Source organism: Globicephala melas, chromosome 2 (genome assembly GCF_963455315.2).
Source record: "Globicephala melas chromosome 2, mGloMel1.2, whole genome shotgun sequence".
NCBI lineage: Eukaryota > Metazoa > Chordata > Mammalia > Artiodactyla > Delphinidae > Globicephala > Globicephala melas.
Genome location: NC_083315.2, coordinates 176022310 through 176049782, shown reverse-complemented (window position 1 = coordinate 176049782; position 27473 = coordinate 176022310). Strand labels below are relative to the sequence as shown.

The following is a 27473-nucleotide window of genomic DNA, read 5'->3' as shown; positions in this document are numbered from 1 at the left end:
TGTGCAAACAGGATGGGGAGCAGCTCCAGCAGTGAGGAGGGGGGCAGGGGAAGGGGGCGCACAGCACAGTCAGGGCCACAGGGGTGGGTCTGCTGTCATCCTTCCAGCAGGTCTCAACAGGAAGGAATGGCTTACGCTGCAGCAGGACAGCTTCAGGTTAGACACCAGGCAGCACTTCCTGACAATGGGAGGTCTCTAGAGGAGTGGAGGCCCAGGTACTGTATGGGGCCAGAGCAGACAGACAAGCCCGGGCACCTGTCAGTGGGAAGCAGCCTTTCACAGGGGAGGGACCCAAGGACCTGAGCAAACCCAACCAGCCTGGAGGGTTTTCCGGAAGGCCAGCTGATGGGGTGGGAGTGGGGAGTCAGCTGGAACCTGGCCCACCCAGCCCAGTGGGTGCTGGTCCTACTGGGGCGGGGCAGGGCGGGCAGGCCCCCTCCAGGCTCGGGGAGCTTCTTGACCGGGCTGGGGCCTCCAGTGCCGCGGCAGGGTGCGCCATGGGGCAGGGTGCACCATGGGGCGGCCTGACAGGATGGAAGCAGGGGGTCTGGGGTTGGCCCTCCCTCCAGGCAGTTTGCAGCTTCCCACAGAGGGTGCGCCCCACCCACAGGAGGGGCCCTGCAGGCCCCACTGACTTAGACCGGCTCTGTCCCCAGGACACAATCCCCACCAGGTCCAACCCCACAGGGGGGTAGGGGACTTACTGGGCCCAGGGCCTGGTCACCAACCCCACCCTGAAGGCTCTGCAGAAGGGCCACCACTTCCAGGTTCCCAGCTGCCTCTGCCTGCAGGGTGGGTGAGGGGGAACGCGGGAGGTGCTGCCTCAGGGACTCGGACCAGCAACCTGGCCCTGAACCCCGCCTCCCCCCCCGTGGCCCACCAGGCTGCCCTCCCACCCACGCACCAAGGACCCCATGACTCCTCCGTTGCCCTTGTCCCCACAGGTCTCGGCCCTGGGAGGGAACCTGGGACAGGAAAAGGGACAGCCCTCCCACCCCTGTGGTTCCCGCATATGAAGTGCATCCACCCGGAGAGCAGGGGTTGGGCATTTGGGAAGCGGGAGCCAATGGAGCTGTCAGGGAGGCCTTCCTGGACGAGGTGGCCTCAGAGGGCACTGGCGGCACTCACGACATGCAGGGCGCTGCGCCCATCATAGCCCGGCTGCCTCAGGTCGGCCCCTGCCTGCCACCATGCCCGCAGGCCTTCACAGTCTGCCCTGGATGCCAGCCTGGGAGGGGGAGCGGAGGACGGGGAGCCGTCAGAGACCACCGGGCACATGTCCATCTGCCCACCGGCACTTCTGCAAAGCCAGCCCCAAACAGCTGACCCAGCAGTGCCTGAGCCCCGGGGCAGGAGCGCAGGAGTCGCTGCGGGCCAGCTGACGGCCTGGAGTCTGGTTTCACCCAGCAGGGGTGACTGGGACTCAGGTCAAGGGTGCACACACGAAGGCACACGCGTGAGGATGCACGCACGTGCACACCACACACACCCCACCGGCTGAGTGCCGCCCGCCAGTTTCATATTTCATAACACAGCTCTCCCTGGCGGGGCCCACAGAGGCAGGCCGCATGGGGGGGTCCTGGTAGGAGGGGGCCTGGGCCTGCCTGCCCCAGGGAGGTGGCGGGGGACTCACAGCGCACCTCCCGGGCCCTCGTGGGGTCGTCTGCATCCTCCCTTTGCTCTCACCCTGGGACCAGGCAGGGAAGGGGTCCAAGCCAGGTGTGCTGGCCAGGACTGCCGGGCGGAAGGGCCATCCCCCAACGGGGCCCTAGGGACTCGCTCTGGGTCAGGAAACGGCAGCAGCAGCCCCCGAAGCGGCGCTGGGTCATCCCTGAGGTGAATCACGCTGACACTGAGGGCGCCACCACCCGCCCCGCCCCCAGATCTGCCTGCAGGCCTCTCGCGCTGGTTCCCACACACGCTTACCTCCTGGAAGAGCTGGCCAAGGGCCCCCCACAAATCCAGCCAAGCAGCTCAGGTCGGATGACCCACTCCCGGGGGAGCTGCTGTCACCTCCCCCCTCTGCCTGTTTCCCCATCTGTCAACGGAGCCGTCGAGACCCACCTGGGGTGCAGCTCTGAACCAAGTCACGCCAGAAGTCCCTTCAGAGCCAAGACCCTCCCCGCCTGGGCCCCGCCACCATCCCGCACATCTGAGACCCCCCAGCCCCGCCCGCCTTAGCCCTGTTGGTGCTGAGAAGAGGCAGGTAAGCCAGCAGGATTCGTCCCTCCAGGGACGCTGCACTCCAGGGAGGGAGGGGCTGAGGCTGGGGCCAGTGGGCTCTCTCCACCCCACTGTGTCTAGGACGGGGGCCTCCAAGGCTCGGGGGTGGGGGGATGCTGGCTGGTGGGGACGAGGGGCCAGAGCTTCAGGTCCTCTTCCTGGAGAGCAGGCAGCCACCCCTCCTCACACCACAGCAGCCACGGTCTAAGACACGGCCCTTGTCACCCAGCCCACGCCTGGGGGCTCTGACTTCCAAGGCGCTTCCGGCCCCCAGCCTGCCCCCCCCTCGGCCCCTCCCCTCCTCGAGGCCTCAGACCTGCCCAGGGCAGCCCGGGCTGGACACAGGAGGGGCTGGTGGGCAGGGCGGGGTGGGGGGGAGCCACGGGGAGGGTCCCGGGGACGGAGGAAGGAGCGGAGGCTGGCAGCCCTGGGCCTGCCCCCGCCCAGCCTACCACCACCCCTCCCGGGCCTCAGCCTCCCCAGGTCTGCCTGGTGGCCACTCAGAGCGGCTGGAGTCAGAGTCCTGCTGGCAGCTGACAGCCGAACGCCGACCAGGGCAGGGCCGCTGCTGGGCCTTGGTGTCCTCCCCACGGGGGAGCGCGGCCACGCGTGAGAGCTGCGTGGAGCTGCCGACTGCCCTGCCCCCACCCCGTGTCCCCAACCTCCCCAAACGCAGCCCAGGCACCCTCCCAGCCGACCCCTCCACGGCCCTCCTCTACCCACACACACACACGCACACTCTCACACGCACCCCCTTGCTGGACTGCTCCCTCTCCTAGGAACAAACCCCACCCTCAAGTGCTCCAAGGGCCCAGCTGGTGCACGATGGGCTCTCCCCCCTCTGAAGCCCGCGTCCCAGGAAGCACAGGTATGCCTGCGACCCTCACCTGCAGAGCTCTGTTCCCGAGTCCTCCAGGTCCTGGGGGGACAGGCAGGCCCCAGCCGCCCGCAGCAGCCCAATGACACCCTGATGCCTGCCGTGAGAAACAGTGTGGTGACCGCCTGCCTGCCGCAGCCTCTGCGAGACGCCAGCAGGGCCTTGGCCTGTGCCCAAGACCAGGAACCCACCCTCCCCAGACTAGGGCCACCCCACCTCGGTCCCCAGCACCCAGACCCACGCCGGAGGGGGCAGTCAGTCAGCCCCGGCTGTGCAGCACCTCCGTCCGCAGCACCCCCGCCAGAGGCCCCGAGGCCGCGCTCTGGGCACCTTCGGACGGCCCACCCTGGAGGAGCCTCCCTGCCGAGCTCACACCCGCCAGGGCCGAGTCTGGGAAAACGGAATCCCTTGGGCCGGTAGTCTGCCCTTGGGGATGGGGTGGGCATGAGACTGACGGAAGAACGTGGGCGTCAGGCTGGCCCGGAGCAGGGCCCAGAGGCCTGTGGGTGTCAAGGCACCGGCTCCGAGCCCAGGAACAGAGCACAGAGCCCCGAGGCTGCCCCCTTCCCCAGTTTGGGGGTGTACCATCAACTGCATGGTCACCCCACTTTTAGGGAGCTGGGGAGGAGAGTGGGCCACCCCCCACCCCCCCGGAGCCCTCCAGGGTGAGGCCAGCCCCTCCAGGGCACAGCAGGGCCCGCTGGGGGGTGAGCCGGGAGACCGGTTCGGGAGACGAGGGAGCTGCCGTGACAGCCAGCTGGGGACGAGCGGGTGGGACCAGGACGGGGTGAGCTCACCACGCTGCCACCCACACCCAAGTGTGAGCCGCAGAGTCTCCAGCCAGATCACCCGGCCTGGGCGCCACGGGCACACCCCACGTGCAGCCCTCCCCCTCGGTCCCCCACCTGTTCTGAGAACCCTTTGATGCTCCCAGGAGGCTGGGAGGGAGGGGCTACCCCGCTGCCCACTGCCCCAAGGGTGAGGCGCCCTGGCCCAGGGCTGAGCCGAGCGGTCTGGTGGCCTGGGCTCTCCATAAGACTCATGAGACCCCCAGAAATGACCCAGGGTCCTGCAGGCCGAGAGCCCCTGGGGAGGGCCCGGGGCCTGTGGCAGACGCTAAACCGAGACCAGCTCTGCATTCGGAAACAGCAAGACTACGAGAGATGGAAAGCAAGGCCTGTGATCCCCGTGTCCCAGACACACCCTCACACCCGTGCTCACCGGTGCGCTCACACACACGCTCTCACACACACACGTATGTGATGGCCCTCCCAGCTGCCGGGCAGGGGACGGGGAAACAGGTGGGAGAGTGGGCCCGCCCCTGCCCCAGGTCTTCCCAGAAAGTTCCAGGCCTCGGAGCAACGTAAGCCCCTAGAATGCAGGGCCAAGTGGCTACCAGGCCCCACCCGTGCCCATCCGCCGTCAGAGCAGGAGAGGCCTGCCCCTCGGAGAGATGCCAGGCGGGCCGGGGAGGACAAGGAGACGGCCGCCCCAGCAGAGGACACGGGTACAGGTGTTCACCAGCCCCGACGCCTGCTCCTCCGGCCTCGGCTGGCTGGCTGCCCGCCCGCCAGGCCCAACCCCAAGGGAAGGGGTCAGAGCCTGTGACCCCGGCTCCTGGGTGGTGACCACCAGCTCGTGTGTTTTCCTTCACGTCGATCCTCACACAACCCGCCCTGCAAGGTGCCGCCGCCCCAGCCTGCAGTGCGCGTCACAGGTGAGCACACAGGGCGGCCCCTCCAGGGGGCCCCAGCCTCTGGCCTTGGCTTCAGGGCAGGGGGCCTCTGCTGCTCCTTAGAAGGAACCAGACGTCAGGTGCCCACAACGACTGCCCAGGGCCCTCGGGCCTCAGCAAGGGCTCAGCTCTGCAACTCTCCACTTGGGCGGGGGCCCCCAAAAAAACCCAGGCTGGGGCCCTGCCCTAAAGAGCCAGGGTTTGTTGGATGGGGCCAGCTTGGGGGACCCCCCCACTAGCATGCATGCTGAGCCTGGCCCCTTGGGGACCTGTGCTCACCCAGCCCAACGTCTGGCACTATGTCACCTGCTCTGTACCTGCTCCATCCCAGTGCTGGGTTGGGGGTTTCTCCCCTTGCCCCACCCCCAGCCCCTCAGGTGGAGAACGGAGGGAACACACATGAGACCCCTGTGCTCTGTAAGCGTTTTCCTTTTCTAGAAATTCCGTGCCAGGGTCTTGCCGGGCCTGCCTGGCTCAGCTTGGTGGTCACCTCCAGGAAGCCCTCCCTGACCACCCTGCCCAGAGTCAGTCCTCCCAGTCTGTAGGGCCCAGCTGGAGGTGGGCGAGGCTCCGGGAAGCAGGCGTCCTTGGTCCCACCTGGCTGTGCCTGGGGGTGCTGTGTGACCACAGGCACACCGAAGGCCCCCTCTGAGGCATTCCTGTCCAGGCCCTGCCCACACATCCGCCACAGTGCCCGCCCCCCCCAGCCCAGTACCTGCCCCTCACGGCCAGCAGCAGCGGGCTGAGGCCATCCTTGTCCCGTGCGTTCACGTCCAGCCCTCTCTGCAGCAGCATGGTGACCACCCCAGCCTGGCCCCCTCGGGCGGCCGAGTGCAGCGGAGTTTGACCACCAAAGTCCTCCAGGCTCAGGTCACTGCCCTGGGGCGGTGCAAGGGATCACCAGCCACTGAGGGGAGGCCGGACAGGGCCAGGTAGGCCACAGGGAAGGGACAGGGTCGGGGTGCACCCAGGGGGGCCTGACACAGCCACGTGCCCCCCTCGGCTGCGGGGAGGTGAGCAAGCCCCGGGACAGGCAGTCCTGCCCACATCTGGGCAGCGCCCCACCCCCCGGGGCCTGGTGCAGCTGGAGCTGGTCCCCGAGGGCGGGCAGGGTCTCACCAGCTCCGCAAGCACCTGCAGGGCCTCCAGGTCGCCGGCGTGGGCCGCGGCGCAGGCCAGGCTGGGTACCAGGGCATCTCGCACGTCCTCAGCCTCCTGGGGTGAGGGGCGCCGCAGCACCTTGGGACCCCTGCCACTTCCTGGGGTCCTCACCACCCCCAGGAGTGGGCAGAGCCAGGAGCACGGGAACAGGTGGGCAGGGGTGGGGCGCAGGGCCCGTGGGAACCCTGCTGGCCCACACACCGCGCCGGCAGTGAGTCCCAGGATGGGGTCCAGCGCCCCCTCAAGTCTCGACATGGTAAAAGGAAGGGGCTAGGCACCGCATCCGAGGCCTACTCGGGACCCCCAGCCCTGGGAGCAAAGTCCAGGCAGGACACAGGCCACCACCTGGTTCTGTCCCATCAGCTGTGTGACCAGGGCCTGCCACCCGCCCGCTGAGACCCACGTCCTCGCCTGCCTCTCCTGCGGGCCAGGAGGCAGGGGTAACTCATAGGGCACCTGCCTGGGGGAGGGTGGGAAGGGATGCCTGGCCCTCCCCAGCAGGAAGGGACACTTGGACCCCGTGCTGGGGTCGCCTAACAGCTCCCCAAGGCTCCAGACGGCTGGGGGTCCCATCAGAGGCCCCCGTAGGCATCCCCGCGCCAGGCACCATGGCGGGGACTGAGATCTGGAGTCATTAAGGCCCGAGGCATCCACTGTGACGACAGGCCGCACACGTCTGGCTGCTGCCCATCCCTGGCAAACAGGTTAAGTTCCTGCCACTCTCCACTCTCCCACCCTCACTCTGCAGAGGGGAAACTGAGGCACGTGGTGTGACCCGGGTCAGCAACGGGACACAGTGCCCGTCTCCTGTCAGGCGCACCAGGTCTGGACACTTCTCCCAGAGGCCAGTGCTGGGGGTGGTGGTAAGGTGGGGCACCAGGAGGCCCCAGTCACCCCCGTGAGCCTGGCCCAGCTTAAATCTCAGATCCCAGGCCCTAAAGCAAGTCCTCGGTCCCTTCCTGGGCCTGGGCACCCTGGCTGAGAAGGGGAAGGAGCTCCAAGCCTGGCCCCTCTTCCCAGGGAGACCCCAGAGCAGACACCTCTCTCCCGCCAGCAGCAGGACGGACAGAGCGCCCATGCTGCCTGAGAGCGTCCCCCTCACGAGGCGGCCCTGCACCAGGGCCAGTAGGCCCCGCCCGGCTGCCCACCGGGTGAGCGGCCATGTTCTGAGCACCGTGTGCACGCTGCAAGGGCCCCTCTCGACTGCCCGGCCCCTTCCCACACGCTGGCCCACGAGTCCCTGCAAACCCTCCCCACTGTGGCCCCGAGCCCAGAACCAGTTCGTGCCTGGTGGTTTTCTGCTCCTGGCACCAAAATGCCAGGGGGCGGGAGCCCATCCCTCAGGGACCCACCGCCCAGACCCCCTCGCCCACGCTGGACAGTACCTGGCTCAGACTAAGGAGCTGGGCGACCCCGAGGCCCGGCGTGCTGCCCCGCAGAGAGGGCCGGAGCTCGTCCGTGGCGGGCAGCGTCATCTCCCCGCGCAGGTCCCTGGCCAGCAGCTGCCGGGGGGGGGGGCGGCGCACGGAGACCCGGGCCAGCTCCATCAGGGCCCGGACCCAGCAGCCCAGACAGACCTCGCAGGCCAGGCACCCCAGACCCCGGGAGAGGGCTGCCCAGGGCCTGAAACTCCTCCCTCGGGCTCCATGCCTGAGGCCGGAGCCTAACCCCAGGCAGATCCCCACACCAGGCCAGCCCCACCCTCCAGCCCTCCAGCTCAGGGTCTCCCCAGGCCCCTGTGGCCTCTGCCCAGCCCCAGGGCCCAGGGACAGCCGTGTCTGAGGCCAGCCTGAAAAGCAAGAGGGAGGGGATACCCTGGGACAGTTTGGGGATCCTTAGCCCAAGCCAGACCTGGGGCTCCTCGAGGGGAGGACAGGCAGTGCCCGGGCTTGGGGCTGGCAACCGATCGGGGGAGCCCCCCGTCCTCGCCCCCCTTCCAGACCCAGGCACATATCCCCCGGACTGGGCCCCACCGCCCACCAGTGCAGGCCTGGGTCCCCAGCCGGAGGGGCACGCACCTCCTTCCTGCCATCCAGGCTCAGCCCCGGCAGGCCAAGCACATACGACAGCTTGGCCAGGGCCGCCTCCGATGTCATGTCGGAGCCTGAGATGGTGCCGGCTCCCGCCAGGGCCTGCAGGAACGGAGGCACCGGCGGACGATGGGGCACGGGGTCAAGCCGGACTTGCCCCTGCCCTCCCTCCCAAGGCCTCGGTGTCCCCGCCCCACCGTGCCAGCACCATAGTCCGAGGTGACGGTGCCCTGAAGGCAGTGGGTGCAGTTGACGATGACTAGGCCTCGCTCAGCTGCCTCCCGCAGCTCCTGGAGCAGGTCGGGCTTGGTGGGCCCGTTTCCCGATCCGAAGGTTTCCATGACCACGCCCTTTAGGGGGGGCTGCAGGAAGACCCGGACCTGCGGGGGCCGGGAGGCGAGGGTGAGGGGCCTGGCTTCCTGCTCCAGCAATGGGGACCAACAGGCTGGCCCTGCACCCTCGGTGCCCGCCACGCTCCCCAACACATCCCCCCAAAGGGAACCTTGTCCCCGTCTAAGTGTTAAGGCCACAAACACCGTGGAAATGGGTCAGAGGTCACAAGGAGCCAGCTGGAGATGAGAAAGGCCATCAGAGGTCTCACGGAGCGAAGGGCCCCCATCCCACTGGGCCACCACACCGCCCCTCCCGGCCCCTGGCCCCTCCATCCAGTCCAAAGCTCTGCCCCATCTGACACACAACAGGTGATGCTCCCAGCAAGCCAGTGTGTGGGGAAAGGGCCCTGCAGCTAAACACACACACATGCAGCGTTCTGCTTAAGCCAGGGTGCTGTCCGCACATCCCACGAGGCTGCAAGGCTCCACTCGGAAGACAGAGGACGGGGGCTTCCCTGGTGGCGCAGTGGTTAAGAGTTCACCTGCCAGTGCAGGGAACACAGGTTCGAGCCCCGGTCCGGGAAGATCCAACATGCCGTGGAGCAACTAAGCCCGTGAGCCACAACTACTGAGCCCACATGCCACAACTACTGAAGCCCGCGCTCCTAGAACCCATGCTCTGCAACAAGAGAAGCCACCGCAATGAGAAGCCCACACACCGCAACGAAGAGCAGCCCCCGCTCGCCACAACTAGAGAAAGCCGTCGCGCAGCAACGAAGACCCAACACAGGCAAAAATAAATTAATTAATTTTTTTTTAAAAAAAAAGAAGAGGACGGGGCCTGGGGTTTACCTCAAACAAGGATGGTCCCCTCAGAGGCCACCCTGCGGGGACAACTGTTGCCCAGCTCAGCCATGCCCTGTGTCAGCACAGAGGCCCCAGGGCTGAGCACTGTCTGTCCCTGAACCTGCTACACAGGGGGAACCCAGAGGCCAAGCTGCTGGCCTGTGCAGCAGGCGTCCAGCCCTCTGGCTGCGCCCCCCTCAGAGCCTTTCAGAACTGCCATTGGCTCCCTCTGCCTCTCCAGGTAGAGGCCAAAGGTGAAAGCAGACCTGTTGCTGGCAGATACCCGGGAACGGGGAGACTGGAGACCAGGACCCGCTGCCGCTGGAGCCTAGGTCACCAGCAGCAGGCCCTGCCCCGACGGCCCGGAAGTCCCCGTCGAGCGAAGCCCTGGGGGTCCCATCCCCCCGCCTGAGCTCAGCGCAGCGTATGGCTCTGCACTCCCCCAGCTACGGCACGTTCTAGAAAGACTTCACAGGCCGGCATGCTTTCCCAGAAGGAGGCTGTGCAGCTAAGCCCCACTTAGGATGGCAGCCTCGTGCAGTGGCCTCTGGCTACTACACGACGTGAGACTCGTGCGTGGGATCCGGCCACCAGCCCCCGGGACGACCCTCATCTTCGAGGGCAGCCCTCACTGGAGCACGCCTCCAGCAAACCCCATCTGTCCCCAGCGCCCTGGGAGGGGAGCAGCTCCAGTTCACAGACTGTGGCCCAGAGGTTAAAGGCAGCCCGATGCCGGGCCACCCCAGCTACAGCGACACACCTGGGAAGCCACGTGTGTTGGGTGGAAGAGGGGGCCGCAGTGCCCCGCCGGTCACAGCACTGAAGCAAGCGTGTTCTGAGCCCCTGCAGCCCCGCACTCAGTGCCAGAGACGCCCAGAGGCGCTTCTACCGGAGACCCCTCCATCCAACTGGCAGCCCAGCGTCTGGGCCTGACTCACCGGGCAGGACGGAGGCAGGCGCCGTGTCCGCCCCAGGAACAGCTGGTGGCCAAGGGGTGGACGGCAGGGACCACCAGAGCGGCCACAAGAAAGAGCAGTCCAGGGCCACACCCCCTCAGCCTCAGAGGAGCCCTCGGAACCCGTGCTGTGACGTCCGCGGGGACAAGCCCAGGTCACGAATAAGGTGAACGGGCTGAGAAGGCAGCGGAGGGGGTGCAGGTCCCAGTGACACGACGGTGGGGAGGGGAGGGGGTAGGAGGCAGGCACCGCGGGGGCTGAGCCGGGGTCCCTACCAGGGCGGCGGGGATCCCGGGGTAGAGGCGTAGCAGGCCCACGTCGCGCTCCATGCTGCCGTGCACCACCAGCCGGCCCTGCCCGCGGACCTTCCGCACCAGCTCCCGGTTGACTGCGAGGACAGAGGGACCGAATGCACACCTTCCGGCCACCTGCAGGCCACGGCCCCGGCCCAGCCTCCCCGGACCCCCCGGCCTCTGTCTGGTGCCTCCGGAGTCCCGTCCCCTGCCCCCTCTCCCAGCTCGCTCAGGCGAGGGGCGCAGCTCCAGCCTGAGCCAGCCCCCGTGGCAGGCGTGGGGTCCAGGGGGCGAAGAGGACCCTGCCCAGGCCACGCCAGGGCAGGAGAGGGGAAGGGCAGGTGGAGGAAGGGCCTTCCAGGCAGAGGGCATGGCGCGTGCAACGGCGAGAAGCACAGCAGACGGGGCAGAGCTGGGGGATCACCAGGAACCTGCAATCCTGGGTCCCAGGAGCAGTCAGGGCGGCATCCTCTGACCAGCCAGCCTCACGAGCCCCTTACTGGGCACCGACCCGGCCCACGGCCCAGCAAGTCAGTGGGTGAATGAATGAATGAGCCTTCTGGATCCCTAACCTTTGGGGAAAGGAAACCTCCATCTCATTCACCCCAAAGTCTCAGAGGCCTAACGTGAGCCCAGCCCGCTCTCCACGCCCAGGGCGGCTCCTGAGCCCCGTGGAGCATGAAGGGGGCAGTTCCATGGGGTCAGTGCCTGCTGTGCTGAGAACTCCCCAGATGATCAGCCTCTCCGTGGGTCTAAAGGCTGCTGCTCTGCGGGGACCAAAGGCCTCCCAGGCCTTCTGCTCCAGCCATGGGCAGGGGGCAGGCGTCTGGGCAGCAGGCCTGGCCGTCGACCCTCAGGAGCCCGGCGCTGAGCCCAGGGTCAGGGTCCCATTCTCTCGGCCCCTCGCACATGGCAGCCTCGAGCAGGCAGAGGCCCCATTGTCCAGCCCAGGGAAACTGAGGCCCAGGGAGGGAAAGGGCCTTGCCCAAGGCTGCCCAGAGTCAGGTGCAGAGCCCGGAGGGGAATGCGGGCTCCAGGGCCCCCGCCCAGGGCTCCTCACCAGCCCAGTCCCGTGGAGGGGGCGCAAGCCTGCGGGCCTCCTGCTGTTTCCACCAGAGCAGTTCTCATACGATAATAAACTGAGGAACGTTCCAGACACGTGCTGCCCTTTCGTGGGGAGCTGGGAGGGTGGGAGACGCGGGGGCTCTGGGGGATGGGCTTGGGAGGAGGGCGGCCGCAGCATCCATCAGCAGCGAGAGGCGTCCTTCAATTTCGGGCCCCGGCCCCAGCTGGGCGAGCAGATAAGATGGCGGCGGGTGGGAGCGAGGCCACCAGCCAGGAGTTATGGCTGCAGAGGGGGGTTTACGGAGACAGAGCAGGCCCACGCCGCCCCGCCCGGCCAGCCCATCCCCCTCAGAGTCCATGGGACCCCAAGTCCTTCCACCTGGGCCTACTGGACACCAGGGGACCGCTGTCCCCATGCGCAGAGGGGCCGAGAGGAGGGAAGGTGGTGTGAGGACCACCGTCCCTGCTCGGTCCTAACACTGCCACCGCAAGGCCACGCGGTGGAGCCCACGTGCACAGGGGACATTGGGTCCCACGTCCCCTTCAGCTGCTGGGACCCCGCTGGCCCGAGCCTGTCGGCCTGACTCCCCCTCCCTGGGGCCAGGGCTTCTGCACAGCGAGAACCTGGGGCTCCTGGAGGCCCGGTGTGACCGCACGTGCCTAACCCACTCGGGGAAGGGCAGTGCCAGCACCCACCCCCCACCCCCCGCCGTGCGCCCCTCCTTGCCCGGCACAGCTACCCCCCCGAGCCCCAAGCCCCTCGGCTGTGACAGCCTCACAGAGGGGAGGGAAAACGCATCAAAAAGCAGTGAGAGGGCGCCGGCCGCCCCAGTGCTGGTAGCAGCCCCCAGCCCCCGCCTCCCCAGGGGCCCCGCCGGGCACACCCCTGGCAGAAGCTGGTGTTTCTCAGCACCTGGTGCCGGGACCAGCCCGGGACCCTCACACACCACACGGGCACCCTGGCTGGGGGGACACAATCCTCCTGGGATCACGGGCTTGGGGGTCCAAGGGCGGCCTCTCCTCTCGGGGCCAGCCTCAGCCCCGCGCCCAGCCAGCCGCCCAGCCCAGCCCGCACCAGTGTGCCCTGCACCTCAAGGCCAGCGCGGGCTTGGCGTGGCACAGGTAGGGGCCTGGGGATCCAGGGTGAACTCCGCACCTGCCAGTGGGCTGCGTCCTGGGAGCTCCCCTCTGAGCCCCAGAGAAGGTGTGACTCAGCCCCCACGGGGGAGGGAGGCCTGCACAGCGGCCGCTCCCTCCTTCCCGCCCACTCCTCCTTCCTCGGCTGGCTGGCACCGGGGCAGGAGGGGCTGAGCGCCACTGCCCACCACAGCAAGGAAGCGATCCATCTGCCAGTACCAGCACATGGGCCACCTCCTCCAGGAAGCCTTCCTGACTCTGGCCCCGAGAACCCGGGCGTGCTATACACACCTTAGATGCACCGACCGTTCTGGGCCTTACCAACCCCCAGGCCGCTCCAGTAAGCAGGGTGGGTGGGCAGGGGGAGGGAAACGCAGGGTAAGACCCCCAGAATGAAGTCAGGGCTCGGGGCCGCAGTGCCTGCCTGCATGGTCCTTCCCTCCTCCTGCTGTAGCCCCACAACCGCCTGGCAGAGGTCCTGCCCGCCACCACGCCTGGATGCCCACATCTCGAAGGCACAGGAGGAGACACGGTGGGGGGGCGAGGGGGCAACATGCAGACGGCAGGGACCGGGCGGACAGCAAGGCCACCGGAGCGAAGCCGTCACGCCGCCTCGCGGAGGGGCTGGCCATGCCCACGGCGGACCCGGGGGGGGGCGGGGGCCCCCGGAGACACACAGGAGAGCGGACATCCTGGGTGGAGAGAGTCTCCACGGCCACGAGGGCGGCTGAGTCGGGTGAGGCCTGAGCACCAACCCCGCGGCGCTCGCCGAGGACTCGGCTGGAGACGGCTCCTCACCAGGGCCGGCGTCGGGGGTCCCCCGGGGGGAGGGCTCAGGGTCCACCACCCACGGGAGGCGTCGGGCAACCCCACGACAGGGGCTGGGCGGCCTGAAACACCCCTGAAAGTCCCCAGGACGAGGTCGCACTACCAGAACCACGTCCCCGGGAGGCCGAGGCGAGTGGCAGAGCCACTGACCGTCACTGAGGGACTCCTGGGCCTGGGGCCACGTGGCCGAGGGAAGGCACACGAGGCTGATCGCCCAAACTTGGCCCCTCCCGGGATGGCCCCCCGGCTCCGAGCTGGGGTTACCTGCTGGGGCCTCCCCACTCTGAGCAGCGCCCCCCGGCCCCCGGCTTCTCCGCAGCCCAGGGCAGAACCTCGAGCCGTGCACTCCCACCCAGGAGGCCCCGCACAGTCCCCGCAGCAGCTCCCTGCACGCTGTGACGCGATGTGACCCCTGCTCACTTGTGACATCAGCGCCCACGGTGGCCAGAGGGGGCAGGTTGGGGGAGCAGAAGGCTGCAAACCTGCGCGTGTCCACCTTGGTCACTCGGTTGCCCCGAAACAGCTGGTTCTGGAAGAACAGGCAGACCTGCGGGGGGCGGGGAGCAGCTCAGCGCCGGGGAGCCCCCACCCTGCTCAGGAGCTGTTCCCGTGGGGCGGGCTGGGCACCTCGGCAGTGAGACAGGCCCTGACGGCGTTCCATGAAGCCCCTCCCCAGGGCGGGCGACCCCCTCCCAGGGCTCCTCTCCCCGTCCCCTGAGATGTGAGGGGGGATCTTGTAACTGCCTCCCTGTGTCACCACGTGACCAGGAAAGATGAAGAGGAAAAAGAGCCCGTTCCAAAACCAGTACAACCTACTGATGGGAACGTGCACACGTACACATGCACGTGGTGTAAACCAGTATACAGCATATCACAGGCGTGAGACAAATACACGTAAACCACATACATATGTACGTGACCCGGAGAAACCCACCACACTGTCAGCAGCAGACGTCTCGGGGGGTGAGAGGCAGCGACTGTTTCCTGCCGCCTTCTCTATTTTCCCATTTTCTCTACGGTGTACTTCACGTTCAAGGGGAAAGACAGATCTTTAAACCCTTCCAGACGCGCCCCTGTGTGTCCCCCTGAGCACCACGCCCCGAGCCCCGGGCCTGGGTTCCCAGGAGCCGCAGGAAGGAGGCAGGAGGAGGTACCTCGGGGATCACGTACTGGCCAGCCAGCAGCAGGGCACCCAGCAGGTTCTCACGGCCGTCGTTCCACAGGGCGTGGATGGGCACCTGGAGGAGAGGCCACGGAGAGGAGAGGGGCTGAGGCGCTGGCAGCGTAGGAGGGAGCCAGTGCGGAGCCCGGGCAGGGGTCCAGGAGAGGGGGCAGGCAGGCTCGGGTCGGTGGGGACCGCTGCTCAGGGAGCTGCACCTGCTGGCCATGCCAGTCTGGCCCGCACCCCAGCGCCCTCTGCTCCCCGCAGGCCCCAGTGCCCGCTGCCGGAGGCCGGCCGGATGGGCTCCTGCCCAGGGACCCGCCACTGCCCAGCCCAGCTCCCTGGCCCCGGGGCACAGAGGCCCTGCTCCCTCACTGCCCCGGCCACTTCTGGACCGGGTGGCCAAGGGCTGACCGTGGGTGGACGCGATGGCCAGAAGCCTCACGCGGGACCTCCGAGCACCAGGTCCCAGGCCTGCTCCCGCGTCTACGTGAGGGCCAGTGCCCCCGGGGCTGACTCTGACCCACACCCAGATCCCCACCACTCCTGCCCAGGAAGGCAACAAAGGGGTGTGCAGACGGGCCGGCTGGGCAGGGGTGGGCCCAGGGCCTCCAGAGGACGAGCCCTGGCCTGGGGCCACAGTCCTGGGTCCTCAGAAGGGGTGTGGCAGTGGGCCAGCAGCCCCGCGCCTGGAGCCTCAGTCTCCCCTGCGTTATAACAGGGACGCTTCGTCAGGGCCAGCGCGGGGGTTAGAAGAGCACGAGCGTGATCCTTCCCCGGGGCCGGCAGTGCTCAAAACCCTCCCCTTCGTCCCTTGGGAGAGGCCTGATGGCGACCTACACCCAGGGGCTCAGGAGGGTCTGGGAAGGGCCAGGGTCAGCCTGCACCCCATCCCTCCACTCGAGCTCCGAGTGGGACGTGCTCGGCAGCAATGGGGTGTGTGCGGTGCAGCCCTGGGCCTCCCCTGAGTGGGGCCGCCCCACTGTGACACCCGCGGGGACCATGGACAGAGCAGGGCAGGCAGCCGGGTCAGCACCTGGCAACGGGGTTTCCCGACCTCTGACCCCGGGGAAGGCTCTCCAGGGCCTTGGGGAGGGCTGGCCCCGTGGCGCCACCGCAGGCAGCCTCTGACGCAGGCCCTGACGGGGGTCCAGGCTTCCCCCACCACCCCCCTTCAAATCCAGCAGTTTTCTAGAATATTCCACCTGTTGGTTTTGGGGGTTGTGCTGGGTCAGGGTGAGAGAGGAGGGGGCAGCACGCGCCCAGGTGCCCAGGGACGGCATCGGTGGGAATCACAGTGGGAAGAGGATGACAGCGACAGAAGGAGGGCAGCTGGACAAGGCGGGCAGCAGGCTGTGGACCCACCCACAGGGTGGCAGGGCTGGCACCAGGCAGGACCAGGGCACTGACCAGCGCTGGCCGGCTCAGGCAGAGCAGGAACCAGCTCGGGGAGCTGCCGGACCGAGCAAGGAGCCCGGGGACCCACCTGGGCCCCCAGCAGCGCTGAACTGCCCTGTGGCCTCAGGAAGGCCCGGACCTGGTGCCCACTGGGCAGCCCGGGTTCTTACCTGGGCACCAGTGAGGATGACGGTTTTCTGCAGGTTTTCCAGCATGAAGGAGAGCACGGAGGCGGCGAAGGCCATGGTGTCGGTGCCATGGATGACCACAAAGCCATGGTACTGCCCGTAGTGTCTCTGCAGGAGGGGCGGTGAGCTCAGGCAGGCCTGGCCTTCGGGGCCACCAGGAAAAGGAAGGTAAGGGCCCCACATACAGCTGGAGGGACCCGGGGAGGTGCCAGTGGGACCCGGGTCACCGCTGGCCGGGGAAGTGCGCTGGAAATGGAGCTTCTGCCTGGAGTCCCGGCGCCCGTGCTCTCCTTGCGCCCAGGACAGCCTCCTCCCGTCCCCTCGGGCCTCCCCATGACACCCCTAACCCCCGAGAGAACTCAGGTCGGGGTCTCTGAACACTCTCATCTGAGGATGGGAAGGTCTGCCCCGTGCAATGCCCGGGCTGGGCTCCCGAGCATACTGGTCAGCTCGGTGCCATGGAGGGCCCCTTGCTCAGTGACCACTGCCCCTGGGGTAGCAGGGGCTGAGGGGTGAGCAAGCCCGCCAGCCTCTCGGTCCAGTGGGGGGGCCAGGCGCGGACACAAGGCACAGCCAGTGCTGGGAGCCGGCTGTGATGTGGGAGGTGGAAAGGATGCCCGCAGGCGGACATGGGGAAGGTGCCTCCAGGCACACAGGCCACCTCTGCAGGGACGCAGCCCCGGCCACCACCTCCTAGCGGGCAGCCAAGTCTGGGCCTCAGTGGGCAGCTGGCCTGGGTTGTGGTTGCGAGGGGCACAGTCCCGGGAGACAAGGGGACCTCAGGGGACCATCTCTCGCGGCCCATTGAAAGACCAAGCCAGGCTGGGCCCGTAGCTGCAGGGGAGCCGAGCCACGTGGCGGGCTGGGGCGCCCTCTGCTGGCCACACAGTGAATCTGCTCATGGCTGGCCTCTGCGGCCAGGACAGCAGCCCTAGGCGTTCAGAGAAGCGGTCGGGCCCCAACTGTAGGATGCTGCTGGCCACAGAGCAGGGAGACTGCCCCAGAGCACGGCCACGGACATTCAGAGACACAAGGGCCGGGCCCAGGGCCGCATGCGGTCCCAGGCGCTCACCGTGAGAGGGGTGAGGCCCCGGAAGCCGTTCTGCCCCAGCAGAACGAGACAAGTGCGGAACTGGGGCCAGCGTCCTGCTGCCAGGAAGGGGCAGGCTGTGCGACAAGCCTCTCTGTGGGGAGTGGGCTTTCTTAAGGGAGGAAGGTGAGAAATGGGGTCCCTCGATGCCCACCCTCACGGGTGCAGGTAAAAGGGCCTTGGGAGCCTTGCAGCTGAGGTGCGACCCACTTGGCTCCTGGCCCCAGCCCCGCCCACACTCCCCCGTCACCTCACCTCAATGGTCTGGGCGATCTGAACCCACTCAGTGATGGTCATGTCACTGGAGTCGAAGAGAGGCTGGCACTCCAGCACCGTGTACATGACCCTCTGGTCAGGGCAGGCGGGGCTGGCAGGCCTGCAGGAGGTGGACAGCAGGCTCGCACTCTGCGCCCGCCTGCCTGCTCGCTCGGCGGCCCCGTTCCCTTCTGCCCAGCCAGGCCCCCGCACCCAGGGCCGTGGCCGTGGGCTCTGCATCCCCACCGGCTCCCTTCCACTCGAGGCCCCAGGAGCAAGGACCGTGGTCCCTGGAGGGGCCAAGGACAGGCCAGGCCAGGTTGCTCCAGAGCAGTGTCCCCTCCCCTCGGTGAGCCAGGGCGACCCTGGGAGGAGGGCTGCTGGCAGGAGGGAGGTCAGCGACCGGGAGGGCAACTCCCCGCTCAGCTGGCCAGCAGCGAAGAGCAGCGGACAGCCTGGGCCACAAGCTGGGAAACAGAGGGACCGTCACAAGGCAGGGCACCTGGGCCAGCCCTTGCCTCTCCTATGGGCTTCAGTCCCCATGGGGCTCACTTGAAAGGGGGCTGTAGTCAGTTCTAGAGCCATCGAAGTGGGAGCCCGTGGGGACAGCATCCTCTAGCAGCTCGCCATGGACACACTGAGAAGCCACAGCCTGGCAGGCGCCAGTCTCAGGATGCCCCCCACCCCATGACAGCTGGCCATCGTCCCTGCCCGGGACCCCCAAGGAGCCGACACTCACGGCAGCACTAAGGTGTCCTCGGGGAGGCCACAGGCCTGGGCATGCCCCTCATCGTGGAACATGGGCAGTGTCCTCAGAACGGCGGCCAGGCCCTTGCCAGGGACGAGCACTGCAGGCGGGGTGGGGCAGGGAGGCGGAGTCAGAGGCTGGTAGCCACCACCAGCACCGCCCCCTCCACACAACCCTCCACCACCGGCCCCTCCCTCCTCACTGGGGGCCGGGCCCCAGCAGGGGTGGGGGGCTGGGAGCTGGCTGGGTGAGCTCTGGCCCTCAGGGAAGTCAGAGGCTGGGCAGACGGGCCTGCAGCTGCCCCGGGCCCTGGCAAGGATGGGCAGCTGCCCCGTGTCGGGACTGCTACTCTCACCCAGACAGCCCCAGGGCTCCACCACCGAGGCTCAGGGGCCCTGGCCCTCTCACAACTCAGACACACGTGCCCACTCTTCTTCCCCCACTTCCCAGAACGTCCACACCGCTCTGCCCGTGGACACGCTGTTGGCTCTGCCTGGAAGTCCTCTATTCCTTTCCACTTCTCACCCAGCAGGTGCTTCATCCCAGCTCAGGATACCACTTCCAGGAAGCCCTCCTTGATGTCCAGATGCTGGTGCCATTCCCACACGCTCCCCGTTACCGTTTCTCCCTACGTGGACTGTGTGTGACACCTTCAGGGTCCAGCCCAGGCCCTCTGCCTGAGCCTCCATGTCCAGAAACATGCATCTAAGGAGGCACTGGGCAGAAATGGTGTGTGTTCTAAGAAAACCCTGAGAAGTCACAAGTGTTTCCTGGAAACAAACAACTCCTCAGCAAAGGCTCCCAGAAGAATCTTTGCACTGGGGCCCTGGCTTTTTGCCCCACCCTGCTCCCTGCAAGCTTCGTGACCTTGGTCAAGTCGGCTAAACTTCTCTGGGCATATGCACCCCTCACTGAGGTTCTGTTGGGTGTCTCCCACGCGCCTGGCTATGTCGAACACCTGGACACAGAGGCGAGAACAGCAGGGTCCCCCCTCGAGAAGCACCCTTGGCTGAAACATGTAAGACCTTCAGGACCAGGGTCAGTGGTCACCCTGGGCGACGACATTGCTCCCAGCCTTCACCCTTTGCCCGGTGTATCAGTCTCCTGCTGCCGCGTAATAAACTGCCCCAAGTAAATCCCAGGCCCAGCCCTTGCCACCCCCCAGTAAACACAGTTGCGTTGGCCCAAGGATGTCGTGGTGCCGTCTCCCCAGCCAGAGAAGGAGACCCAAGGGGGAGCACCTTGAACAGCCCCCCAACCCAGGAAGCGCCCTTTAGGGGCTCCACACGCTTTGCTGCAGGAGTGACGGGGCTCAGTAGACAGAGGGGACATCGTGTGTGACTGCCAGCCCGGCCACCCTCCCGAGACGCCTGAAGTGTGACCAGGACACACACCTGCCTCCACAAAGGTCTGGACTCGCCAGCCCTGACAGCAAGGAGGCCTGAACTCCAGACCCTGGGCATTGAGGGAGGCTCAGAGCCACCCACCCTTCTGCGTCAGGCCCCCAAAGGTGTCCCCTCCTGACCCCCAGGACCTGAAGTGCAAAGTTTTCGAGGCCGTATTGAGTTAGGGTCCTGAGATGACGAGACGATGCTGGCTTACGTGGGCGGGTCCTGAGCGCCACCACTCACATCCTTGTAAGACAGAGACAGAAGAGAGCTGACACCCAGAGAAGGCCGTGTAAGGACAGAGCAGAGACACGAACACACCGGCCTGCAGTGGAGCATCTCCCGAGAGATGCTTCTGCTGCTCTAGGCCCCCGTTTGTGCTCATGGGTCAGGGCAGCCGCAGGAAGCCCGCACGCCACTCTTCACACTAGCTGCCCTCCCAGTGGGTGGCACTGGGGTGTCCATGTAAACCTGGGGATCCACGGACGGGGCAGGTGACGTGCACGATCACCTCCACCCAGAGCGAGGCTATTGCTAGTGGACGGTGGGACACTGGCTTCCGGGGACACCCCACGCCTCGGGGCGGCAGGAAGGTGCAGGGCCAGCGAGCCCCACGCGGCCCAGACCCTGGTGTCCCCGCCGGGGGAGCGTGTGGGTGGACAGGCAAAACCAGCCGAAGAGAAGGCTAAACTCTCCTTCTGTTCTATTCGCTCTGTGCAAAATTCTGCCGACACATCATTACACCAAGCAGCCAAAAGTGTGGGGAGAACAGCCTTGAGGGAGGGTCAGGAAGTCAACGAACAAAAAATATTTTTCTGGGATTTGTAATGTTCTTGGCTTTTCAGAACTAGCAGTTTGTTGTGATTTCCTTCGTCATTCTAAATAAACACCTGTCCCCCCCAAAACAAACAAAAACAAGGGGACTTCCCTGGCAATCCAGTGGTTAAGACCTCCACCGCAGGGGGCATGGGTTCGAGCCCTGGTGGGGGAACTAAGATCCCACGTGCTGCGCGGTGCAGCCGAAAACACTAACAACAACGAAACAGACAAACAAACAAATAAACACCTGCTTTCTCATCTAATTCTGATTTTGTAAATTGTAGTCTCTTTCTTAGCACGGGCCCCCAAGCTTCAGGCTCTACAGAAGCAGAAGCCGCCCTGCCCGGGCCTTGTCCCCAGGCCGTGCAGGCAGGGAGCTGTCCCTGGCAGCGGCTCCACGAGACCCACTCATCTGTAAGGGCCGTCCCAGGACAGTGAACTTGTGAACGTGTGGCAACTCGCTCAGGAAGGGGGTCTAGGCCAAGGGCGCAAGAAGCCATGGACATCACCCCTCCGGATGAGGCTTGGTTGCCAGGCCCTCCGGTGGCCTCCTGGGATGTCCTGGCACCTTCAGCCGCCAGGCTCCGAGGCTCTACTCACCCTGCTACGCCCGCCAGGAGCCAGGCCCACCGGGACGCTCAGGGCGTCAGGGCTCCTCGGCCGCGATGCGGCTCGGCCTTGGGCTTGGGGTTACCCGCTGATACGGGATTCACGATGCCCCTTGACCAGTGACATCTTCCCCAAACTCAGAGAGGGGATGGGTGGCGGGCGTCCCTAGCTGCCACGGCCTCTGCCCTCCCGTCACCATCCTGACCTTTGGCAGAGCTCACGTGTGGGGCGCCGAGTGCCCTGCAGGCCACTGTTTACCAGCAGGCGCAGAAGGGCTCCCAACAGCGACAATCTAAACAGCTTTGCTGTGGCCGCCCCTCACCCCCCCTCGTGGGCCGGAGCCCACATCAGCAGTGCCAGGCGAGTTAATCATTGATGCTCTCCGCCCTCCGGATCAGAATGCCCCAGGCAGGAAGGGCCTGGAGTGTCTGCGTCCCCCCAGCCCCCAGCTGGGCTCAGAGAGGGCAGAGGCCGGCAGAGCACGGCGGCCCACTGGGCCCAGGCGTGGCTCCTCCATCCATCTGGCTCCGTCCCCAGCCTGGGGTGCTGTCCTGAGGTCTCGTGGATGACTCCTGCCTGTCTGAAAGGCGCTCCCACCACACCTCGTCTTTCTAGAGTCAGTCTCCAGGTCACCTTCCAGACGTGGGAGTTTACATCCTCTCTGGAAAATGCAGCGCCTGGGAGAGTGAGCCTAAGGGGCCCCGGGGAGGTGGGGGGCTGTGAGGGGACACGACGCAGTGCAGGTGGGAGCCAGGTCAGAGTCCACCTTGTCCCTGCAGCCTGGACCCTGGAGAACAATGAGTGAGCTCAATGGAATCCCAGCAATCACAGCTGGCCAGGTGCCAAGCCTGGAGGGGCAGCGACAGGGGTGGGCCAGGGCCCCAGACAGTCCAGGGATGCAGACAGGGCCAGCCACTCCCCGTTCTCTGCCCCAGCCCTGGGGCAGCACAGGGCAGACTCCCCAGCAGCCCGGGGGGAGCAACTGGGGGGGAAGGGTGTGAGGTGGTGTGGAAACCATGCTCTCCATCCCTGAGCGCCTACAGGACAGGGTTCTTTGGGGGTCTGAGTCCTGGGGCCCAGCACGGAGTGGGCCTCAAGAGATGTCTGCGAATTGGCAGCCAGCGTCGGGGGGTGGCACGAACAGGCCCAGAGGACCCAGAAGCAGTTGCTGGAGCGAGAAAGTGCTAGTGGCATCTGGATAGCTGCTTCAGTGGAAACGGTGGCCAGGAGGAGGGGGCTGGGGAAGTGGCCCCAGGCCCAAGGGCAAAGGCGACCGTCCTGTTAGCACGGGGCAGCTCTGGCAAGTCCCCCGCTGTGGAGCTGGCAGAGGATCCGAGTAGGGGGACACTCCAGGGCCAGGTGTGGGGCTGCCCCAGGTGTGAGGACAGCCCGGACAGGCACCTGGGGCCAGGGAGGGAGCCCAGGGGGGCCTGTGTGGAGGGCACAGACAGTGTCCGCTCTCCCGGGAGCGCTGGAACATTCTGGAGGTGTGTGCAGTCCTCTCCACCCCTGCGGGGCCCCAGGCTCCCCAAACCCGGTCCCTGCCCGAAGGTGCTCTGCCCAGCCTGGGGGCACCCCTGCCCCAGTGGCCCGCAGAGCTCAGCGCCCGGCCCAGCAGTCACTGCCTCGAGGACCCACTCAGGCCAACGTCACAGGGGCAGAGAAACGAAACGCCCAACCTGCCCGGACTGCTCGTGCACGTGAACACTTCCCAAAGGTGTCTGGTGCCCGCTGCCCAGCCGAGCCCGGGCCGGGAACAGCGGGGAACGGCTGGGGTCGCCTTGCAGCCGCTCGGTGGTCCCCAGTGAGGGGCCTCGGCAGACTCTGAACACCTGCCCACCGGCTTGTCTGTGCGGGGAAGGGCGCTCAGACAGACGCCACGGTGGTCGAGGCTCGGCCCCGGGAGGAGCCGACGACAGCGCGGGGGAGAGGCTGTGCCCCCGGGCGGGCTGACCGCCCACCGGGAGCGGCGGGGTCAGGTGCGCGGCCCTGCGGGGCCTGGAGACCCCCGACAGGCCAAAGGGCGAGCGGACGACCCCCACCCCACCCCCGGTGCCCGGGCGCCGGCATCCACTCACCGCCCCGCTCGCTCCGCATGCCGATGGTGCCTCCGGTGTAGATGGCCAGGAGCCGCCGCTCGGGCCCCGCCGCGCGCGCCATGCCCGTGAGCCAGGGGACCGGGGACCGGGGGACTGACGGCAGGCGGCGGGGCGCGCAGAGGGCTGCCGGGGGGAGGTGCGGAGCCTGCCGGGGGCGGGGCGGGGGAGGGAGGGACCTGCGGGGGCTGTGGAGGGACCTGCCTGGGGGCGGATACTCGCCGGAGGGTCGGGGCCTGTCCCGGGATGGGGGGAGGGGAGGGGAGGGGAGGGGAGGGGGAGGGGCGGGGCGGGGCGGGTCCGGTCTCGGGTGGGCGGATAGGGGACAGGTCCGGAGCGATCCCAGGCGATCCGACTTCAGTGCAGCGGGCCGGGGCGTTTTGAGTAGCTGTGACTTGTGGCTCAAAGGCCAGGTGCCTCACGGACAGTGGTGCCAGAGGGCCCCCAATGCGGAGCGGGGTCGCCCTCCCCTCCCAGGCAGTCCCCCCAGGCCCTGGCGCTCCAGCAGATCCAGCACTGTTGACCATGCCCTCGGTGTCCAGTGCCTGGGATGGCGGGGGCAGGCAGAGACCCCAGCCGGCCCACTCACACCGTCCAGAAGGGCCCGAGGGGACCCCCTCCAGGGCTAGATAGAGCCCACCACCTTCAGTCCCAGGAGAGCCTACGGAGGGAAGGGAAGGGGGATGCAGGGTAGCGGGAGGAACAAGCCGCAGGCTTCATCTCAGATGCATTGAGTCCGTGTTTCCCTCCCTGGGTGCCGGCACACCAAGGCCCTGTACCCTGACTGGCGGCGGTGGCGGGCTGGGGGGACGACAGGGACCACGACGTGGTTTGCCAGAAAACTGATTCCTCTCCAGAGAGAGCCCTTCCCGTACTTGATTTTGATTCCATGGAAGTGATGAAATAAAATTCTTATTTTCTGGCAAGACAAGAGTAAAAATAATTCTGGCCTCAAGGGAACAAAATCTTCCTGGGAGGAACTCGCTTTTCTCCTATGCCTTTCAGATGTCAATGTTCTACCTGGTCCTCTCTGGGAACTTTAATCCCGGCCGTCTTTTAAAAATGCAAATTTCAGGACGGTAACTCTTAACCTAAGAAAAAACAAAAGGGAGGGGAGGGATAGGTAATTTGGAACTTGACTTGTCAAGGACAGATACAAATGTCTTCTCCCTGTATATTAGCAAAACGGGTTTAGCCATCCAAACAGGTGACCTTGATCTGTTCCACCCGCCAGAAACCCAATTTGAAGCCAACCCCTTTTGTAACTGATGAGATTTTTTGCGGGGGTAACTTTACCTTTTATTATTATTTTTTTTACTGCAGTATAGTTGATGTAGACATTATATGTTATAGGTGTACAATATAGCGATTCACAATTTTTAAAAGTTATGCTCTATTTATAGTTACGTGAAACAAAATTCAGATTCTATGGCGAGACAAGAAAACTTTGAACATAAAAACGCTTCTCTGCCCTTTGGCCTCCTCGCTTCCCGCACCGTGCGTTGTGTGTCTGCGTTAGGCGTCGACCAGACCTCCCCCTCCCCCATCAGCAGGAATACCTGCTCAACCGTGAAGAGGAACTTTCTCCTAGCGTCGACAAGACAACTCCCCAAATAGTCACATTCCTTCTTGATCTTGTAAGGGGTCACATGACTCACCAGGATGACGCTTAGATCTGGATTATGTAAACTGTCAATAATACGTCATCTGACGTACAGCCTTCTGTCTCAACAAATTGTAGAACTGTGCCTTGACTTCTAATGGGCAGAACAGTTCTCAGAGCTTTCTGAGATGCTCTTCCCAGGTTAGAGTCCTCAAATTTGGCTCAAATAAAATTTTCCGTTTCTTTCTTAGATTGACTGATTGCTTTTCCATTGACAGTTATTATAAAATATTGGCTATATTCCCTGTGTTGTATGTAACTGATGGATTTTGTACTCTTGTACCTGACTCATGGTTGAAATTTTGGAATGGGAACTATGGGGTCTCTGTGTCTGTGTGTTGTATCTATATATATGTGTGTGTTGTAGATGTGTGGTGTTGCCAAATTTAACAAGTAAAAGAGCTCTATTTAACTGGCTTAAAGGGAATTAAGCAGTTCTATAAACAAAGACCCAACGCAGCCAAAAATAAATGAATTTTTTTAAAAAATTTAGTTCTTTTAAAAACAAAAATCTTATTCCTGTTGCAAAATTTGTCAGCAAGAAAAATAACATGATATGATGAAACTTTTAAGTAAATTAAATGTAAATAAGAGTTTCTAGGTGAATTCTTCAGGAAAAAGTATGTTTTAGGACTGTCTACTTAAAAATAGTTTCTCGGGCTTCTCTGGTGGCGCAGTGGTTGAGAGTCCGCCTGCCAATGCAGGGGACACGGGTTCGTACCCCGGTCTGGGAAGATCCCACATGCCGCGGAGCGGCTAGGCCCGTGAGCCATGGCCGCTGAGCCTGCGCGTCCAGAGCCTGTGCTCCGCAACGGGAGAGGCCACGACAGTGAGAGGCCCGTGTACAGCAAAAAAAAAAAAAAAAAAGTTTCTCCAGGTTTTTGGTAACTTGAAACTGCTAAATTAAGTTAAATGATGGGAATTCATTGAATATCCATATCATTTCCAAATAAGATACTGAAACATTCATTGCTAAACGAGTCTAAGTTTACCTACTTTTGTCTTTTTTTTTTAATTTATTTATTTTATTTTTGGCTGCATTAAGTCTTCATTGCTGCACGCGGGCTTTCTCTAGTTGTGGCGAGCAGGGGCTACTCTTCATTGCGGTGCGTGGGCTTCTCATTGCAGTGGCTTCTCTTGTTGCGGAGCACGGGCTCTAGGCGCACGGGCTTCAGTAGTTGTGGCTCGTGGGCTCTAGAGCGCAGGCTCAGTAGTTGTGACGCACGGGCTTAGTTGCTCCATGGCATGTGGGATCTTTCCAGACCAGGGCGTGAACCCGTGTCCCCTGCTCCGTGGCATGTGGGATCTTTCCAGAGCAGGGAGCGAACCCGTGTCCCCTGCATTGGCAGGTGGATTCTTTACACTTGCGCCACCAGGGAAGCCCTTACTTTAGTCTTCTTATTAGAGAAAAACTAAAGATGTTTTGTTCATTGGACAGGTCTTGTATCCCACTGAGGAAAGAAATTAGTTTCTAGACTATGTTCTTAAATTTGCCAATCAGGAAATGCTGGTATGATAAATAGTTCATAATTAACTTCTTGGTTTTCACTAAGGTTTTTTAAGGTTTTAAAACTAAGGTTAAAAATTGTAATTAAAATATGTAATTAAAAATTAATAAGGAAAACACTACTGTATGCAAGGAAAAAGAAGGTAAAAGAAATGGAAATGTGTTTTTGTAAAGGAAAAGAAAGTAATTTTGTCCTAAAGCTGGCTATTTCTAAACAGTATAGAAAATAAAGCACAAATTAATATGGATATAGAAAGTTGTAGAAGGTTTGCGGGGGCGGGGGAAGATCTTTAGAAGGGAATTCTAGGGACTTCCTTGGTGGTCCAGTGGTTAAGAATCCACCTTCCAACGCAGGGGACGCAGGTTCGATCCCTGGTCAGGGAAATAAGATCCCACATGCCTCAGAGCAACTAAGCCCGTGCGCTCTGGATCCCCCGCACCACGACTAGAGAAGAGCCCACACACTGCAGCAAAGAACCCGCGCACCGCAACAAAAGATCCTGCATGCCACAACAAAGATCCTGTGTGCCGCAACTAAGACCAGATGCAGCCAAATAATTAATTAATTTTTTAAAATAAAAAAAATAAAGGAATTCTACGGTGGTCAGGACTAAGATTTAGATTGAATTTGAGTAAATGAATTTTGTTATTAAAAATAACCTGGTGGGGGCTTCCCTGGTGGCGCAGTGGCTGAGAGTCCGCCTGCCAATGCAGGGGACACGGGTTCGTGCTCCGGTCCGGGAAGATCCCACATGCTGCGGAGCGGCTGGGCCCGTGAGCCATGGCCCCTGAGCCTGCGCGTCCAGAGCCTGTGCTCTGCAACGGGAGAGACCACAGCAGTGAGAGGCCCGCGTACCGAAAAAAAAAAAAAAAAAAAGCTGGTGGGAATTCCCTGGCAGTTCAGTGGTTAGGACTCGGCACTCTCACTGCTGGGGCCGCGGGTTCAATCCTCGGTTGGGGAACTAAGACCCCGCAAGCTGTGCAGTGAGAAAAAGAAAAAAAAAGGCTGGCGCAAAAATTGAGTATGATTTTCTCTTTGTTAAGAGAACAAAGTTTTCTTAGAATAT

At 64.2% G+C, this 27473-nt stretch overlaps 1 protein-coding gene across 6 annotated transcripts; it reads right to left on the bottom strand.

The window, feature by feature from the left end:
• ASPG (asparaginase) lies at positions 1-23350 on the bottom strand. Of its 6 annotated transcripts, none has more exons than XM_060295342.1 (16): positions 23219-23350; positions 18316-18424; positions 17577-17697; positions 16214-16339; positions 14638-14721; positions 13904-14030; positions 10436-10548; positions 8224-8406; positions 8015-8128; positions 7382-7498; positions 5955-6050; positions 5551-5714; positions 3111-3197; positions 1129-1228; positions 705-785; positions 1-218 (listed from the first exon to the last, which is right to left on the bottom strand). In XM_060295342.1, exons 1-16 carry the CDS (start codon positions 23298-23300, stop codon positions 153-155), a joined length of 1770 nt encoding a protein of 589 aa, XP_060151325.1. In that variant the 5' UTR covers positions 23301-23350; the 3' UTR covers positions 1-152. The 6 variants fall into 6 exon arrangements, 5 of the variants coding, with proteins under 5 accessions (XP_060151325.1, XP_060151326.1, XP_060151329.1 ...); XM_060295343.1 differs by having other exon boundaries at positions 13904-14012; XR_009563217.1 differs by lacking the exons at positions 1-218; positions 705-785; positions 1129-1228; positions 3111-3197 and having other exon boundaries at positions 5678-5714; positions 7382-8128; positions 8235-8406.
• Between the last annotated feature and the right edge of the window lie 4123 nt (positions 23351-27473).